Source organism: Danio rerio, chromosome 14, assembly GCF_052040795.2.
Source record: "Danio rerio strain M-AB ecotype USA chromosome 14, GRCz13ab, whole genome shotgun sequence".
Classification (NCBI taxonomy): Eukaryota; Metazoa; Chordata; class Actinopteri; order Cypriniformes; family Danionidae; genus Danio; species Danio rerio.
The window spans coordinates 42,939,275-42,958,244 of NC_141034.1; the positions used below are offsets into that span (position 1 = coordinate 42,939,275).

At 34.2% G+C, this 18,970-nt stretch overlaps 1 protein-coding gene across 4 annotated transcripts in view; it reads left to right on the plus strand.

Annotated features, from left to right (window-relative positions):
* Nucleotides 1–12,846, plus strand: part of fbxo38 (F-box protein 38) — a 31,167-nt gene extending 18,321 nt beyond the window's left edge. For 2 of the 4 annotated variants that reach the window (XR_015506950.1, XR_015506951.1), the window contains exons 15-20: nt 2,579–2,679; nt 4,020–4,122; nt 4,227–4,393; nt 5,831–5,976; nt 6,722–7,419; nt 7,570–8,446. Coding sequence is in view for 2 of the 4 variants with exons in the window: in NM_001433086.2 (NP_001420015.2) it covers nt 2,579–2,679; nt 4,020–4,122; nt 4,227–4,393; nt 5,831–5,976; nt 6,722–6,825; nt 9,296–9,409; nt 11,359–11,537 (914 nt within the window). In the remaining 2 variants the exon portion in view is untranslated. 4 annotated transcript variants of the gene reach the window in all.
* Nucleotides 12,847–18,970: the final 6,124 nt, after the last annotated feature.

Here is an 18,970-nt window from a genome sequence, read left to right on the forward strand (position 1 = left end):
CGGAAGTTTCCTTTATAGCCCACTGCAACCAGCAGCCAATCAGAGCCTGGACCACATTAAAATGGGAGGCTATGGGATAACACAAAAGAACACAAGAAGGCGGTACAAAGAAAAAGACACATGCAATGCACAACAAAAATAAATAAATAAACTGTAGTCGTAAGAGACACAATTTCTAGAGCAGAAGTAACGGTCAAAGTCAAATCTCATTTGAGAGGAGATTTAGAATCAAGGTTGTGGCAAATGCCGTCAACAGAGATAGTTATTTCTAGTTTAACGTAACTTTAATTTTTGTGCTAAAAAAAGTCAACTGAAATCAAATGTTTCAATTAATTGTTGTACATGAATCAGATTTTTAAAAATGTAAATAGTCACTCGAAGATAGAGGACAATACACAAGACATCAACGAGCAAATCAAGACAAAGGCAAGTTCAGCTTAACTCATGTATTCAGCATTGCACACCATCGTGTTATTATTGTTTGTTTTTATTGTAATAAGTTCATTCCAGGCCTGGAAAAGTTTTGCAAAAAACAGAAGAAACCCACAAAGTTTGGAAAAACAAATATCTGTACACTTGAAAATAGGTTATTTACTACTTTTCTGTCCTTGGCCAATCACATACTCTCACATTATTAGTGCGGTGTAAGCATTATCTAAATCAACTTTACATAGATATTAATTTAAACTGAACTAAATAGATTGTTGCGTGTTTTACGATATGCAGTTATAAATTTGAACATGCAATGTTTTTCTTTTACCACACATATGTAGACATTGCATGAAACATTAGGTCATGAAAATTTATTTGAAAATCTGGGCAAATATCATGGAAAAGTCATGGAATTTTGGTAGGAACAATGTGTATGAACCCTAATATTTACTTTTGGCCCAACCCCTCAATCAGGTTTGGTTTTTGGCCCTTTATAAGAAATAGTTTGGGCACCCCTGTTCTAGAAAAACACAATATTAAATGGGAAACAGTGGTCGTGGCTTGTTTTTTCCTTTGCAAGCTGATTGGATATAGTAAAGTAAGCATTTCTATCAGAAAGAGTGGAAGAATGATTTCAGATGAGTTATACAAGCTAAGACACCTCCTCCTCACCATTTCTGTTTGTTGTCATAGTGCTGTCTAAATGGACGGTTTGAAGGGTGTGGTTAAGTATGTTAGGCATGCCCAATACTGACATAATCTGAGAATTGAACTGAAAATAAACAGGAAGTGCACTTTATGAGATTTCAGTGAAAGATTACAAGGGCAAACCATGTTTTTCTTAATGATATGCACAGGTTCACCACAAAACTAGCAATGAGCTAACAAAATCAAGAAGTTATTTTTTATCTCATCTGTACTTTAAGCTTTGGGAGATTCTACTTTATCACAAACAGACTGTTCTGTTGCTTAGTTACGTGTCAATCATCTCTTCACATCCTCCACATTTCTTTTCTGATTAGTATCCTGCCTTGTTAGAAACAAAGTAGCAGGTAAATTCACTATTTGCAGGTCTTTCATGCAAAGAAATCTCCTCATGATTGCGTAATTATACATTTAAAAGTTAATAATGACCAAACATGTCTATATTATGAAAATCCGCAATGTTGGTGCAGATTAAATATAATGCGAATTACATTAAATGTTTTTCATCAGGTTAAATATTAATACAGTTAATCACTTTACCTAAACTTTCCCTTTTAATCCTGGCTCTCATGCATCAGTTTTTTGGGGAGTTGGGGTTAACACTTTTTACCTGTGATTGTAGTTCCTATCAAATTCACATCCAGTGAACACAGGTCTGCTCTTCCCAGTTTTGTAAGTCTTGTTTAAACACTATTTGAAACTAATATTTTTACGAAAACTATTTATTTAGGCAGCATTGTATGCAAATTGAAATGCAGCAAAATCAATTGAGCAATGGAAAAAGGCACAGTTGGGCAAAGTCTAACCCTTGTGGTGTACCATTTGTGCATAGCATAAAAGCAGATGGAGGAATGCAGGGGGTCTGGATTACTCCACTGCTAGTATACTAAGGCAGCTACAGTGTAGTATATCTGAAATGTATTATTATGATGTTGAGATTAAATGACCAAGATTGCTTTTATTTGATAAATATAGCAATAATAGAAAAATGTGGACATTTTGCAATAATTATTAATTTTAGGTTGATTGGGGTGATCTCTTTAGGGGATTGCATCTGGATAAAATGTCTTCTGCCTAAACTCGCTTAAAATGCTGACAGTCAAATACAAGTGCCAATGACGAACATCAGCTTTATTTTAATTAAACTTTGCCGTACCCCCCAAAAAACATGTGTTTTGAAATGTTTCAAAAGTTTTAATCCCCACTATTGTGGATATGCATATTGTGATATTGAGGCTGAAACAATGTATTATTAGCCTTAGTTTTAATTATGCTCAAAATAGTTTGCACTCATTATCATACCATTGGAAATAGTATTACTTTTGCGGAAACCATTATCTTATATTTACAAATACAGAGCTTTTTAATTGATTTTTGGTTCAGATTTTTTGAAGTTCTAGTTTGTTTATATTATTCCTCATCACCTTTTTGATTTGTCCAGAACTGCCCAAAGCAAAGCCTCGGACCGCAGTGAAAAGGAAACGTATGGCAGACAAATCCACCAGTACCAGTGACCCGGTGACTGAAGATGATCACGTGCAGGTGGGTTTGTAGTCTTCTCTCACTTATCTTGATGTTTCTTTAAAGGTTCGTCACAGCATTATCATTCTGTCATTTTTTTACTCACTCTCATTTTGTCTCAGAATTAATTTTAAAATGTCTTTCTCTCTATTTAATGCTTATTCAGCCCAAAAATGTTGCACCTTACAATAATGTATTAAATATATTAACTAGCATGAATGAACTTTACATTTGTTGGTTCTCTATTGTAAGTTTTTGTTGTCAACTTGCATTGCATTGCATTGCAACTAAATTTAACAATCATAAATTTGGATTTTATTTAAGCATCAATAAATGTTGAACAATGATTGATACATTTGGTATTGGTAATGTTAGTAATTATATTAACTAACATTAACTAATGAAACCCTATTGTAAAGTGTGACCAATAAGTTCGTAAACCTAAAATAGAGATTTAAATATATGTATATACACTACTTGACAAAAGTCTCGTCGCCTATCCAAGTTTTAGGAGCAACAAATAATAACTTGACTTCAAGTTCATCATTTGTTATCAGAAGTGGCTTATATAAAAGGCAAAGGCTTCTAGATTAGGCTTTATTTTACCAAAAAAATATGATCATGCCTTGATTTGTAATTATTTAATAAGGACAGTACGGTCTGAATTTGCTTAGAAAAAAGTCACTTAACAGAAATATTGTCCAGTATAAAATATAAAGTCATGGTGCAGTGAAAAAGAATGAATAATTGTGTATGATTTCTGTGAGAATCTTGGGTCCATGCAGGTTCCAATAGCTCTTCTGCAGTGTTTGTGATGGTTGGGATGCAGTTCCACAGATGATTCATCAGAAAGTCTACCTTCTTTTCCAAATAATCAACTAGAAGTCAAGTTATTATTTGTTGCTCTTACAACTGGGATCGATGACAAGACTTAAATTTAAACACTCAAGCATTGATCTGTGAACATACTTCAACTTGTGAAAACCAATGAAGTTTATTCTTGTCACATCAGTGCGTTTAATCTTCCACAATAACACATCAGGTTTGTTCTTAAGCGTTAAGCTGGTACAGATGAGTTTCTGCTTCTGCCAGCTTATTATTGTATATATGTGAATGAAAGCCATGAATAAATTAGAAAGTTAGAATTAAACCATGTATTATTTGATCTCATTGAAAAACGTTTGAAGCATCAGAGTTTTGAGTATATTAATGTCTGTAAGATTACAAATAAATGTCTTAATTAGTGTTCCAAAGATAAACAAAACCTAATAGGTCTGACATAATATGAGGGTGAGTAAACAAAGTTTTTAGCTTTTAGTACTATTACCTACTGTTTCCACTATTATTATTTCTCAACACAGGTGCTCAGCCTTAAATCTAAAAACCTGGTGGGAATTACTCTGACAAACTGTGGCATCACAGACCTGGTCCTGAAGGAATGTCCCAAAATGATGTTTGTCCATGGTGAGTTTATGAGAGGAGAGCACAGCGACATATTAAATACAAGTTCCTGTAGTAATATGAAATTTGATATAATTTTTTTTTTGTTTTGTTCGTTTTTTTTCCAGCAACACGTTGTCGAGTGCTGAAACACTTGGTGGTGGAAAGTGCCCCCATAGTGAACCGCTTTGACTATGCACAATGCAAAAAGCTGGACATGGAGCAGGTGCTGGACCAGATCTTGCGGATGCCCCCGGAGAGAAACCGTATCATCTACATGAGGCCAATGCAGCAGGTCAGCATTATTCTATAGGAGAACAGAGAGGCTGCAACAATCAATGGGTTGTTAAATGTTGTGTTGATGTAAGATCTTAAAAGCATAGTTCGCCCTAAAATGAAACTTCTGTCATCAATTACTCATCATCCAGACTTGTTTGTTACTTTTGTCTGTTGAACTCCAAAGGAGAATGTTGGAAAAACAGTCATTGACTTCTATTGTGTGCATTTTTTTTCTCCTACAGTACTGTGGATGTCATTGGCTGTTTTCCAACATTCTTCAAAATATCTTGTTTTGTTCAACGTAAGAAATAAATTAGTTTAGAACGAGTTGAGTGAGTAAATGGTGAATATTTTTATTTTAAATAAATCAAAGATTTGAAAACTCTGTCATAATTTACTTTCCCTTTAATTGTTTCAAACCTTTTGAGTTTCTTTCTCCCGTTGAACACATAAGAAGATATTGTGGAGAAAGCTGGAAACCTGCAACCATTGACTACTGTAGTATTTTTTTATCGTACAATGGAAATCAATGGTTACAGGTTTTTAAATACTGTCTTTTGTGTTTAATGTTATATTTTTTTATAACCACTTGAGGGGGAGTAAATAGGGAGCACATTTTCATTTTTTGGGAAAAATGTTTTTTTCTTTAAGGCATGTTTTGCGACATTTATGTGCTTTGCAAACTTCGACAATTATGTTATTATGACTTATTGGACATTTATTTTTTAATTGTTGTGATAAAATACACATCCTTTTAAAGGTTTATCATTAGTAGGATTTTTGCAAAGAAATTTATACTGTTTTTGTGCATTAATGCAAAAAAAAAAAAAAAAAACACTGATAATTTCAGCTTTTTTCCTTCAGTGGTCCTTGGAGTATCTGGACACTTAAACTATTATCCTAACTGTACATCAAATCAAAACAGACCGATGTCCTCTTTTAAGCAGATTTTCAATGTCTTCAGTTGATTGTAGATTTTTAATTAGTGCCCTGATGGTGGAAATATGATTTTTTTTTTGCTTATAGCTCCTTTCTATTTTGTGAAGCTCAAATATCCATCACTGCACTTCAGAACTGTGTCCTTTGGTTTTACTCATTTGATGGATGAAAATGGAATTGAATTTTGGAATATATATATATATATACACACACACACACAGCGAGTACACATACATTATGTAAATAGAAAAAAATATTTTGGATGTGCATAATTGCGATTAATCAACTGACGCCACTAATTATTCGAATTTATTTGATGTTGATTTTGTTTAGTTTTTTTAGAATTCAGTAATTTTTTTTAAACCACATGCAACTATTTTCCAGCAAATGTGTCATAGCTTAATACATATAATTTAATAATTATGTATAATACTTTTTGAGCCCTGTAAAAGCGTTTTGGGATATTTAAGGCACAGTTTGTTGCATTTATGCTGTTTTCAACATTCCTCTCCAGATTGACTCTTTGGCTTTGGAGAAAAAGCTTTTCAGTGGTCCGTATCCATACCACATTGCCATTATCCACGAGTTCAGCAACCCACCCAATGTCAGGAATAAGGTGCGCGTTCGTAGCTGGATGGACACCATTGCCAACATTAGTCAGTGAGTGAACTGCATCATTCATAATACAATACACAACACTAAAAGGTTTCTTTACACTTTATTTATTTAAGAGGGGGAAAATTCATGCTGACTTTCCATGCCTGTCCTGCTTTGTATACAATCAATGAAGAGACCACTTCACATTTCTCTGGATTTATGATTTATAGTTATGTGTTTGAGTATAATATAATTTTTGTTTTATTCTGCAAACATCTCATGACATTTTCTTCCCAGTATAAAATACATGTTTTCATTTAGAGCTGTTTTTGTTTGTAATAAAATAATAATAAAAAAAGTTCTTCTTTATGTCTTTTAACTCATTATTTGTATTTGAAATTTGTAGGAAATGTTATCAGATTTGTTAATTAATTATAGAATTAAAACGTTATGATTTTTTACACAAGCCATACTCAATAAATCCAGTGAATTTGTCATTTAAGTTGTCTTTAAATTTTTATTTTTCATAGTTTTCATATGAAAAGCTTACATATTTTATTTCATCTTGTTGCATAGATTTAAAAATATATTTGTTTAGTGTTTAAGATGCATATTACAATCTCTATAAAGCTGTATTTTTGCAAAGTTGTAATAATTTCTAGTTTTTCAGTAGCCTACTTCTTTAGACTTATAATAATTCACAAAAAATGTACCTTTCCAAATCTGCTTCCTGCTTTGTCCACCAGATGGCACTGTTTTCTTTCCATGGTTAACTCACCAAGCTGCTTTTTGTTTATCCTTTCACAAGAGAACTCATCAAGTATGAATTCTTTCCGGAGGCCACACGAACGGAAGAGGATGTGAAGAAGTATCCCAGCTATCCCTGGGGCAGAGACATCTACACATTAGAGGGTGAGAGGAAACAGAGCCCTTAGAGACCAGATCCAAACCCCCTCATTCATTTCCTCTGGAAACATGGTCATACTGGAGAGTGTGAGAGAGAGCGAGAAATTTACAGTCATATTTACATTGCCCAAATCCCTTACATGGGGTTATTTATCTAAAAGGGATAGTTCACCCAAAACTTAATATTCTTTCATCATTTACTCACCCTTTACTTGTTCTAAACTTATTTAAGTTTCTTTCTTCAGGTGGCATGGTGGCTCAGTGGTTAGCAATGTTGTATCCCAGCAAAAAGGTTACTGGTTCGAGCCCGGCTGGGCCAGTTGTTGTTTCTGTGTGGAGTTTGCATGTTCTCCCAGTGTTGGCGTGGGCTTCCTCTGGGTGCTCCTGTTTCCTCCACAGTCCAAAAACATGCGCTTTAAGAGAATTTAATAAGCTAAATTGGCCGTATTGTATGAGTGTGTGTGAATGCGAGAGTGTGTTGGTGTTTCCCAGTACTGGGTTGCAGCTGGAAGAGCATTCGCTGTGTAAAACATGCCGGAATCTTTGGCGCTTCATTCTGCTGTGGCGACCTATGATCAATAATGGGACTAAGCCAGGCATGTTTAAACTCTGTCTTGGAGGGCCGGTGTCCTGAAGGGGTTAGTTCCTATCCCAATCAGACACACCTGGGCTAGCTAATTAAGCTCTTTCTAGGCTATCTAAAAACATCCTTGCAGGTGTGTTGAGGCAAGTTGGAGCTAAAATCTGCAGGACACCGGCCCTCCGTGACCGAGTTTGTCCACCCCTGGACTAAGCCGAAGAAAAATGAATGAGGTTTCTTTCTTCTGTTGAAAGCATAAGAATATATTTTCAAGAAAGCTTGAAACCTGTACCCATTGACATTTGTAGTATTTGTTGTTCTATATTAGTCAGTGGTTGCAATTTTCAGCTTTCTTCAAACATCTTCTTTTGTGTTCAACAGAATATAGAAACTCATAAATGTTTGGAACCACTGACTAACTAGTGATAAATGTACAGTTTTGGGTGAACTCTTTAAGGCAAGACAATGCAGGTGAATATGGTAAAAAAAAATAATGCTGGGCAATTTTTTTTTTGCGATTAATCATATGCAAAACAAAAGTTTGTTTTGACATATTTTAAGTGTATGTACTGTGTATATTTATTGTGTAATACACACATCCATGCGTATATTGCAAAAATGTGTATAGATATAGATATAAAATGTGTATGTCATACAAATAATACATACATTTTAATGTCTATGTAACAAAATTGTTTTGCATAGTTTTTTTTTTTTCTGTATGTTTGCATCACATATACATAATAAGCATATAAAATACACACATATATTGTTAAAACAAACTTTTGTTTTAGATGTGATCAAGCTTTGCCTAGCACTAAAAACATATTAGAGTCAAGGGTTTTACAGAGTGGATTTTGGAAATCTTTTGTTTTCACTCATCAATTCAGAAAATACTGGGTGGGGGAAGAAACATTTTTGTAGAATAAAACGTTTCTCTTTAGGCAAATGATGTATAAACATAAGCCTCTGTAAAAATCTTCAGAGTACATATATGAATAATTGGAAGGTTTAGTTTAAGCTAAAACAGAGATTTAAAAAAAAAAATTGTTTTAAAACAAAAATAGATATTTAAAAATAGAATTTAAATAGAATTAAATATAAATTTAAATATTTTTTATAGAATTAAAAATAAATGTAAAAATATTTTGTGGTTAAAATGTACTGATTCTATTTGGTGAAGTATGACAAAAGCATTTAAAAGTATATTTTGAATTTGTTTGTTCTTTACTCTAGACTATGAAAATACTTAAAGTTGCTGTGAAGTGCTTTGAAATGTGCATTTTTATTTAATGTTTGACGTAATCTTAACCAAAACACGAAGAGAGGGTGGGACAGTAGCTCCTCCCCTTTTATAAAAACAGCCAATAGGGTTTTGTTTTATCACAGCTCTTCCAGTGAGAGTGATTGAGCTCAGCTGCATCAAATGAAAAGCAAATTTGAATTGTCTTAAAGGGGGCGGGGCATGTCAGATACTAGAAAGCATTTGATTGGTCATGATTTGATGAGAAACTGAAGTATGAGGTGACGTGAAAAAAAAAAAAAGTTGATCCATTTTGGCGTAATTGAAAAACTACAAGCTTTACATGTTTATATCAGTTTTATATCTTCTAAATGTGAATTTTGTCACTGTTTTAGAGTGCACTAGCTTATAGATATCTTAAAAATGAACAATACTGATGCTAAAAATATATATATATTTAAATTTTATGGGACCTTGAAACTCAAAAAAACAGAAAATCTGTTTTTACCTGCTGTGTCTTGCTTTAATGGATGAGAAAAGTTGCAGGCTCCATAATGTCAAATCTGCCTGTAAGGATGTGCAGGATGCTTTTCAGTCTAATGGAATAAAAATAGTAATAACATTCAACCTTTCCCACACTCCCTGTGCTTTAGGGGTCGTGGATGGGGCGCCGTATTCGATGATCACTGATTTCCCATGGCTTCGCTCTTTACGCACAGCAGAGCCCAACACTTACGCTCGATACGACTTTGAAGATGATGAAAGCAGTAAGTGATGCAATGTCTGTCAGGAAATAATAATGGTCAGGTGTTAATCTTCAACACATTGATGTTAAATGATGGATGAAGTCTTGCTCAGTAGTTTAGCATGAATCTTTGTTATTAACAGTTTAGCACTGATCTTCATTATAGTTAAGCTAAAATGTAAAGTTATCATTGTTTACTTCTTAAAAAAAAGTGCATAAAAAGAGCTTAATCTATTTTATTTTCAACTTTATGCTTGTAATTTTTTTAGTTAGTCAACAAAAATCTAATTATATAAATTGCTCAGCATATATATATATATATATATATATATATATATATATATATATATATATATATATATATATGTGTGTATATATATATATATATGTATATATATATGTATATATGTATGTATATATATATATATATATATATATATATATATATATATATATATATATATATATATATATGTATATGTATAAGTACACCCCTCACTAATCTATCTTTTAAATTCATATTTTAATAGGAAGCATACATTAGATTAGTCAGTACTGAAGACAAATCTAGAGGTCCAAAACTGGTACACCCAAATTTTTATGTTATAGAAAAATATTAAATTAAAAAAAAATAAGAATTTAGTAGAAATTTTGTTGGTTGTAAGGGTTTGTATTTTTCTTATATATATATATATATATATATATATATATATATATATATATATATTGCTTGAATTTAATTACATTGTCTCCCTATTTCTAAATGTTTGGTGACCAAAATATTATTTTATTACATATATCTGTTTAATAAAACTCAGGGTTCATACGGTCAATAAAAACCTGGAAAAGTCATGGAATTTTGACATGGCATTTTCCAAATTTGGAAAAGTTTCAGAAAAAAAGAAAAACCCACAAATTTTTGGAAAAGTCATGGAAAACAAATATCTGTTTACTTAAATATAGGTTAGTTGTCATAATTTCTATACTGTTATTTGCCAATCACATACTCTCATATTATTAGTGTGGTGTAAGCATTATTTAAATCAATTTTACATAGAAATATATATAAATTGAAACTAAATAGATTGCTGCGTGTTTTACAATGTGCTGTAATTTGAACATGCAATGTTTTTCTTTTACCACGCATATACAGACATTGCATGAAACATAAGGTCATGAAAATTGACTTGAAAGTCTGGGAAAAGTCTTTAGTAGTAAAAAATGTGTTTGAACTCTGAAATCTGTTTTGTTTAAACACACCAAAACACATTGCCTATATTCACTAACAAATGGATAATAATAATTTTAAAACGGGGTCTGCTCAATTATTATGAGCACTGTATGAACTTGAGGGTCCTTGCTAAATAAGTATTACTTATTTTAAAAATTGAGTTGTTACTGGCCTCAATGTTTTAAGTAGCCTTATGCATACCGCTATTGACAAATCATTTAATCAAGGGTCCACTTCAAAGTTCTTAGTTCCTCTGTGAATTTAAACCTAAAACATAATGTTGGTTTTGCTATTCTCATTCATTTAGAGCACAAAAGGGTTTTTTAATATTTTAATAATTGTGTTAAAGTATTGCCAAATTGCTTTCTTCACTTTTTTTTAAAACTAATATAAACATACTGTATCTGAAAACATTCAGTTCCGTTCTCTATTAGTACCTGTAGGTAGATTTGTTCATAAAAAATAAAATAAAAGGCATACATAAATAACATTTACAATCATAATATAGGCTGGGACAAAAATTAAAAGTTGAAGCAAGGTGTACAAGGACAATGAAACCAAAAATAAAGGAATTTGTGGAACTATACATTTTTTACATTGAGCCAAACTAAAAAAAAAAAAGAATACTGTGATTTAAATTTTTTTCCTTTTTTGTCAAACATCATTTGGGAAATATTTAATTGATTATTTTTTTTACTGTTAACAAAAACAACACTCTGTAACATGCTTCTTCCCATCAGCCACCATCTATGCCCCGCGGCGTAAAGGCCAGCTCTCTGCTGACATCTGTATGGAGACTATCGGTGAGGAGATCTCAGAACGACGGCAGACATGTAAGGGCGTTTTCCAGCGCGTGGTGGTTGTCTTCATCCACTACTGCGACGTTCGAGGAGAACCAGTGGAGGACGACTACATCTAGGTCTGAATCGCTACTCATTCGTAAGACCTGGAGACGCTGGAGGAAAAAAAAAGAGATGCCAGGCTCTGAGGAACAGAGATGCAGGCAGGCATTTGACATGAAACGGAAAGAAAGACTGTTGTCTTTTTTTTTTTTTTTAGGAGTTCATTCTAGATTAATGAACTATAGAGTTAATGGCGTCATCAAGCTGCTTTGCTGGCGAATGATGAATGGCAGCACACGGACAGTAAGGAAGGGTGAAAGTGTTAGCAGTTGCTATATTTGTGCACATTGGTAAAAACATGACAGAAGGCATATGAAATCACTTGTTTAGTTTTTGTTGGAGACCGAAGAAGTAATTTTTTTTTTTCAAATCCAAGCAGAGTTTTTTTGCCCACTTACTCTGTGTGTGTCTTCACCATTAATGGGTTTTCAGAGACATTTAGTTTGAGCATTTTCAAATATTACTTTTTTCCCCCTTACATAGGTTGGCTTTTCACTATTAACCACACTGTGAGTCAGTTTAACCCAGAACCTGGTGAAGAGATTAAATATTGCTTTGCCCATGAGAGGAACGTGGTGAATAAATACACCTCATTTTTCTCCCCGTGGTCTTTATAGAGCTTAAAAATTGTGGGACGAAGAATTACTGAGAGTATTTTATGCACAACTTTTTCTTTTTTTAAATGTATTTTCCTCTAAGTTGAACCCACATTTGTTTTATTGAACTCCAGTAGAGTAGTTTTAAATCCAAAGCACGGTGGATAAAGTTGTCAGGCGTATCCCTTATTCATCTTCTGATGACTTGACCACATTCTCTTCTCTCCTTACAAACTCGCTCTTCATATGGTTAAGCATCTTCAAAATGATAACCTACACCAAAGGTTTGTTAGTTTGTTACACCATTGCAAGTTTCTGAACTGTTTCTTTCCTTCTCCTTTACTAGACCTTCACTTCATTGCTTGACCCGACAAATTGGAGTAAAATAAACTGCACAATGCATTTTAACTGCCTGCTTGGTGCAGAATAGCTTTCACTAGATTGTGTTTGTGATGAGCGGTAAGGAAAACTAGTCTAATTTGGAGAGGATTGTAAGTCCAGGAGCGATTGTTGCTTGAAAACCTCCTCCTAGCTGCTCTACTTTGTCTTTTCTGGGTGACCCACTCTGTCATGTTTAAAAGCCAAGAAACACCATGGATTAAATCTGCATCCACACCGAGCACTGCAGAAGCACGTGTACAAAGTCTCTGTACAGATATTCTGTATTTAAATGATCTTCTGAGATTTGTTTTATATGTTTATATAAAAGAATAAATATTTCATTAAGACTTTCGGTTGGGTTTTTTTTTTTTTGTTTATTTACATATGTTTTATTCACTGTTTGTTAGTTTTTTTTTTTGTGCGCGTGTGTATGTATGTATGTATATAATGTGTGTGTGTGGGGGGGAGGGGGGGTTGTTGTTGCAAGATAGCCTGGCAAGAAGAAGTATTTCAGAAACTGCTGATCTACTGGGATTTTCACACATAACCATCTCTAGGGTTTATTGTAAATTATCTGGAAAAAGAGAAAAAATACAGTGAGCGGCAGTTCTGTGGGGGCAAATGCCTTGTTGAGGTCAGAGGAGAATGGCCAGACTGGTTGGAGCTGATGGAAAGGCAACAGCAACTCAATTACCCACTTTTTACAACCGAATGCAGAAGAGCATCTCTGAACGCACAACCTGTTGAACCTTGAAGTGGATGGGCTACAGCAGCAGAAGACCACAACAGGTGCCACTCCTGTCAGCTAAGCACAGGAAACTGAGGCTACAATTGGCACAGGCTCACCAATATTAGACAATAGAAGATTGAAAAAAAAAAAAAAGCTGCCTGGTCTGATGAGTCTCAATTTCTGCTGCAACATTTGGATGGTAGAGTCAGAATTTGACCCCAACAACATGAAAGCATGGATCTATCCTGCCTTGTATCAATAGTTCAGGCCTGGGGTGGTGGAGTAATGGTGTGGGGGATATTTTCTTGCCACACTTTGGGCCCATTCGTACCAATTGAGCATTGTCCATGCATTTATGACCACATTGTACCCATTTTCTAATGGCTACTTTCAGCAGGATAACGTGCAAAACATCTGGTTTCCTAAACACAACAGTGAGATCACTGACTCTGGACTCAAATGGCCTCCACAGTAACCATACTTAATCCAATAGAGCACCTTTGGGATGTGGTGGAATGGGAGATTTGCATCATGGATGTGCAGCCAACAAATCTGCAGCTACTGTGTGATGCTGTTTTGACAATATGGGCCAAAATCTCTGAGGAATATTTCCAGTACCTTGTTAAATCTATGCCACAAAAGGATTAAGGCATTTCTGAAAGCAAAAGTGGGTCCAGTCTGGTACTAGTAAGGTGTACCTAATAAAGTGGCAGGTGAGTGTATGCATTTACTCCTTTAATCTACACTTGATTCTCCCTGAAAGACTCCAAAACAAGGTGTGTGGGAGGGTCAGTCTTTTAATTAGTGAGAAATTGTAAGCTCTGATTTATTTCTTTAATAATATTTATCATTTGAATGATAGAAAATCTAAATACAAACGTGAACGCCAATATTGTAAATACCAATGTGAATGCATGATATTTATTCACAGTCTATATGGATCGCGCCCTGCAGTTTATGCAGGAAAAAATTCAGTCAGCTGATCTCTGTGATGCTGTGTGTTTACACAAGACACTTTTTTTTTTATAAAATAGGTGTTTGTATTTACATGAAGTCTGAAGGTAAAATAAAATTAAACTCATAGTTTGTATTTTAATGGACACCTATGCACATGGAAGTTCATTAAGTTCACCGGCATATGGCAAGATTTTGTTAGATTTAATTTAAATACAATGAGCATGCATGTATTACACCAGGGGTGTCCAAACCCAGTCCTGGAGGGCCGGTGTCCTGCTGAGTTTAGCTTCAACTTGCCTTAACACACCTGCCAGAAACTTTCTAGCAGGGCCGGAGTGGGACTCTTTTTCAGCCCTGGAGTTTCAAGCCTCAGACCGGCCCACCTCAGTTCACCACTGACTATATTAAAATAAGGTCATTTCCAATTCAGTTTCTAATTACACTATCACATCTTTTTTTTTGAGAAAACTGCACTTTTAGAACTTCAAATGTTCAACAACCCTTACAGTATTATGTCTTAACAATAAAAATGAAAAAAAAAAAAACAATTGTTATTCAGACAAGGACTGAACCCAGGTTGGCCGCGTCATAATCTAACGTACTAACCACTGTACCACAACAGCTGCACGTTTAATGGCGACTTATCTACTTATATCATCATTAACCTGCATCCTGCTCACGAGGCTACGAGAAAAAAGATAAAAAGAGCAGAGCTGCGGTAAAATAACGAATAAGAAGGCTGTGGTCAAGTAAATAAGTAAATTATTTTTAAAAAGTGTGACTGCTGAGAGCAACCGATTCTGGAACTAGGGACACCGGCCCTCGCGGCCAAAAAACGGACCGGCCCACCGGGAATTCTCCCGGTCCTCCCGATTAGCCAATCCGGGCCTGCTTTCTAGTATACCTTGTAAGAGCTTGATTAGTTGGTTCTGGTGTGTTTTATTAGGGTTGGAGCTAAACTCTCCAGGACACTGGCCCTCCAGGACCGAGTTTGGACACCCTTGTATCACACAAACTAACCAAAAAATATGGGAATCATGCTAGACTATTACACTGTTCATCGTTATTACATAATTTAAAATATTACCGAAACATACAGGAAGGATGCCAGACTCTGGAGATCTCCCAGATTCAATTTGCAAATGGATGCATGAGATGGTTATAAGGTGAATCACTCACCCAATCTATTTGTTCAAACACATAAGATAAGTAAGTCATTGAATTACTCACTCAACAGATTAACTCCATTACCGACTCATTCAGGAAGGAACAGCATTATTGTGTTCTAACATGCTCAATTGTGGGACTTTTATCATTGGCGGAGTAAAAAGGCAAACAACGTTATCCATATAATGTAAGTAGTACTTGATATAAACATTCTTTTTTTACTGGAGTTTGTGTTCATAAAAGTAGCATAACTTGCAATTATGTTGTTGGAATGACATTACTACAGTTGATCCATTAGCAGAATCTTAGCTTGCTGTTGGATAACCTTTCTGTTGTCTTGACCCATTTGCTGTGTAGGAATGTGGACTTTTTCCACTGTGGAAGAGTTCACATACCGAATTCACATACTCTTGAGTAGGTTGTTCTTTTGAGTTAGCAATAATTTTGACTGTTCGAAAATGATTTTTTATATAGCATAAGTGTCTGTAGCATAAATGTAATCCAGACATACTGCATTCAACATGTGTCAGTTGTATCTCTTTATTGCCATTAACAAATCCTCTCCCGTGAACTCATGGGATAGTCAAATGTCCATGAGAGACGCTCTTAAGAATCTCAGGAAGTATTTTCTCATTCATGTACTTTTTTCTTTAATTTTACACTCCTTTTGTGTTTTTCACCAACTAAAGGAAATATGTAATGTAATTCATGATGAAATATTCTTAATATGTATTTTTTGAAGGTATTTAATTGTTTTGCTTTGTTTTTATTGATCACAAAACTGGTGTCTGTTCATTGCGGTACAGCAGCCTACAACTATATAATAACAGAAATGTTACGTTGTTTTACATCACAGACTCCAAAAAGGTTGAAAATGCATATACAACTCTTACCACTCTGGGAATGTGAAGCCAAAATCTCCCACATTTGGCTGCTGTTGTCTTGCACCGACGATGTAATTTGGAGCCAATTCTGCATAGAAATGATCATGTGATGAAGCCACTTCCCAACCAAACTCCTGCAGACCCAATCGTAAGTACACAATCATGACACCACGCTCCATTTCTGTACAATTAATTAACTATAAGCAAAACAAATATTTGAACATAACCTTAGTGTGCTATTAAAATGCTACCAAAATGCAATTTATTTATTTATTCATTTTTTTACTTAGGCAGAATTAAAATCTTAGTATGTATTAATGTCCTATTCTGCAGCCAGCCACTAGGGGGAGATTAAAATGTTTTGGCTTCACTTCTCGGGATGTGTTTCTTTTCACTCATTTCTTTATGGCTGCGTCCAAAAACCGCCTACTAATCAGTAGGTACTGCATTTGGATTTTTAACCTACTACTTAGCCGTTATTAAAGTACGTTCTATACAATATGAATGTGAGTAGTATGAATGGAACTCTGATGTTCTACATCCACCATTTTGTCATGATCACGTGACCTACCCTTTGTGAGTTGTGTTGCTTCACTCCCGTTCATGAATTCTCTCTCGTGGCATAATGGGATGCGCACTTCAGAATCTCGCCAGAAGTACAGTAATAAGTCATCCGGGTACTTCTCGCATTCTATGAATTCGTACATACTACTCGGCTCGCATACTGATTTTATGGTACTATATAGTATGGAAGAATGCGGTTTCGGAAACAGCCAAAGTGTTTTACACAGTGCTGCATGTGTCTAATTATGCGAGCAAATTATCAGTCCATTTTTCAGTTGGTCTGCATTGTAGTGTAGCAGTCTCTTGTACCCAAAGTATATCAAATCTATTTTTATATCTATTTCCGTACTCAGGCATGGGGTTGCGTTCAATAACCCACATTGCAGAAAGGAGTTTGTCCACATGCCTCGCTGTTGTAAATGACCTTTTCTGGATTTAATCTTGTCACGTTGTTTAAAGTTTGTCAGTGACACCGCGGAGGTGTTTAATGTTTCAAATCATTTGTCGCTTAACACTGTATAAGCAGGAAGAGGAGAGATTTGTGATCATGTTCTGGGTTCCTGTCTGAAAATTCTGTCCCAAACCTGTAACATTTCCCAATGAAATTCAGACAGTTTCACCAACAGAAATCCATCTCCGGCTTTTCTTCTTTGGTTGTTGTTGTTTTAGAACACAACATGTTGATCTGTTTCAGCTGTGCTGAGCCAAACATGAAAGGAAGTAAATATGAGTGTGTGGTTTGCGCTGATGTGTTTTTCTTGCAGAGGAGTTTTGTATGCTTAATGATACAGCAATTCATCTGAAGTTCCTGTTTTGTTTTTTGTAAAGCAGTACGAAAAATAAAAAGATTAAAATACTGAAAGAGACTGATCAACCATAAACTGCAAGAAAAGAATTACATTTAAAAATCTTGTTTGATTATGAAGTGAAACAGTTGAAATACATGGTTTAACCAAAATTCTGCATTTTTACATGATCTGTTTTATGATTTAAAATAAATAAATGCTGTCTAATCAAATGTATAGATAAATCATTAATAGTGTAATCTTTCTTTTAAAATGTACTCGAATAGAAAAAGTTATACATTTATAAATAAATATTATTTTTAATATTTTATTTTACTTCTGCTCAGTAGAACTGTACAAATTAAAAACATATCAAAACATATGCTGTTTGTTTGACATATAAAATTCATATAAAAATACATATCATTAATAAAACTACTTTTTTTAAGAAGAACATTTTAGCATTTAGTAATAACATAATTTAACTATAAGTTTAACCTGTCATTTATTTATTATTCATGTTTTCCTCAGGGGGTTTTTGGTTAAAAAAAAAAAAATCTTTGAAGATGACCTACTGCACTCAAAATGACTTTTGCTGCTTGTCCAAACTTTATTATTTAAAATGAGCTGAAATAATAACTTAATTGTTTTATTTTCAATCCACTTAAATTTGTAAAAGCAATTCAGTTACCTTTGGAATTGCATGGAACTCACAATTTCACACAATTTCCACACAAAACACTGCATTTTGTCCTGTGTGTGAGCCACAAGGCTGTTATAATTGTGACAAAAACTCTTTCACTGATTCGTTTTGACATAATCAGGTCAGCTATTTTATATTTAAAAATGTATTAAATTAATTTATTTCCTCAAATTTTTACACACAATACCCATAATGACATGATAGTGGCATCATATTCAAAAAGACTTGAGGCTGTAATTGCTGCCAAAGGTGCATCAACACAGTATTAAGCAGAGGCTGTGAATACTGATGTGCATGTGATATTTCAGGTTTTTTAATTTTAATAAATTTGCAACAATTCTAAAAAAATCTTTTTTCACGTTGTCATTATGGGCTATTGTGTGTAGAATTTTGAGGAATGAAATTAATTTAATCCATTTTGGAATAAGGCTGTAACATAAAAATATGTGGACAAAGTGAAGCGCTATGAATACTTTCTGAATGCACTGTAGCAGGTTTTGCAAAAACGTAAAAAAAAATGTTTTTCATACTTTAAAATTTTGACTAGACATCAGTATTTTTAAATTCTCCAATAATATTTACATCTTAACAGTGTGATCTGTCTGGACTCCTTTTATCTGCTTGTGTTCTGAATGCTCACTTTCACTTGTGTCATCTTGTGCTTTAAATGGTCTCCTGTTTGT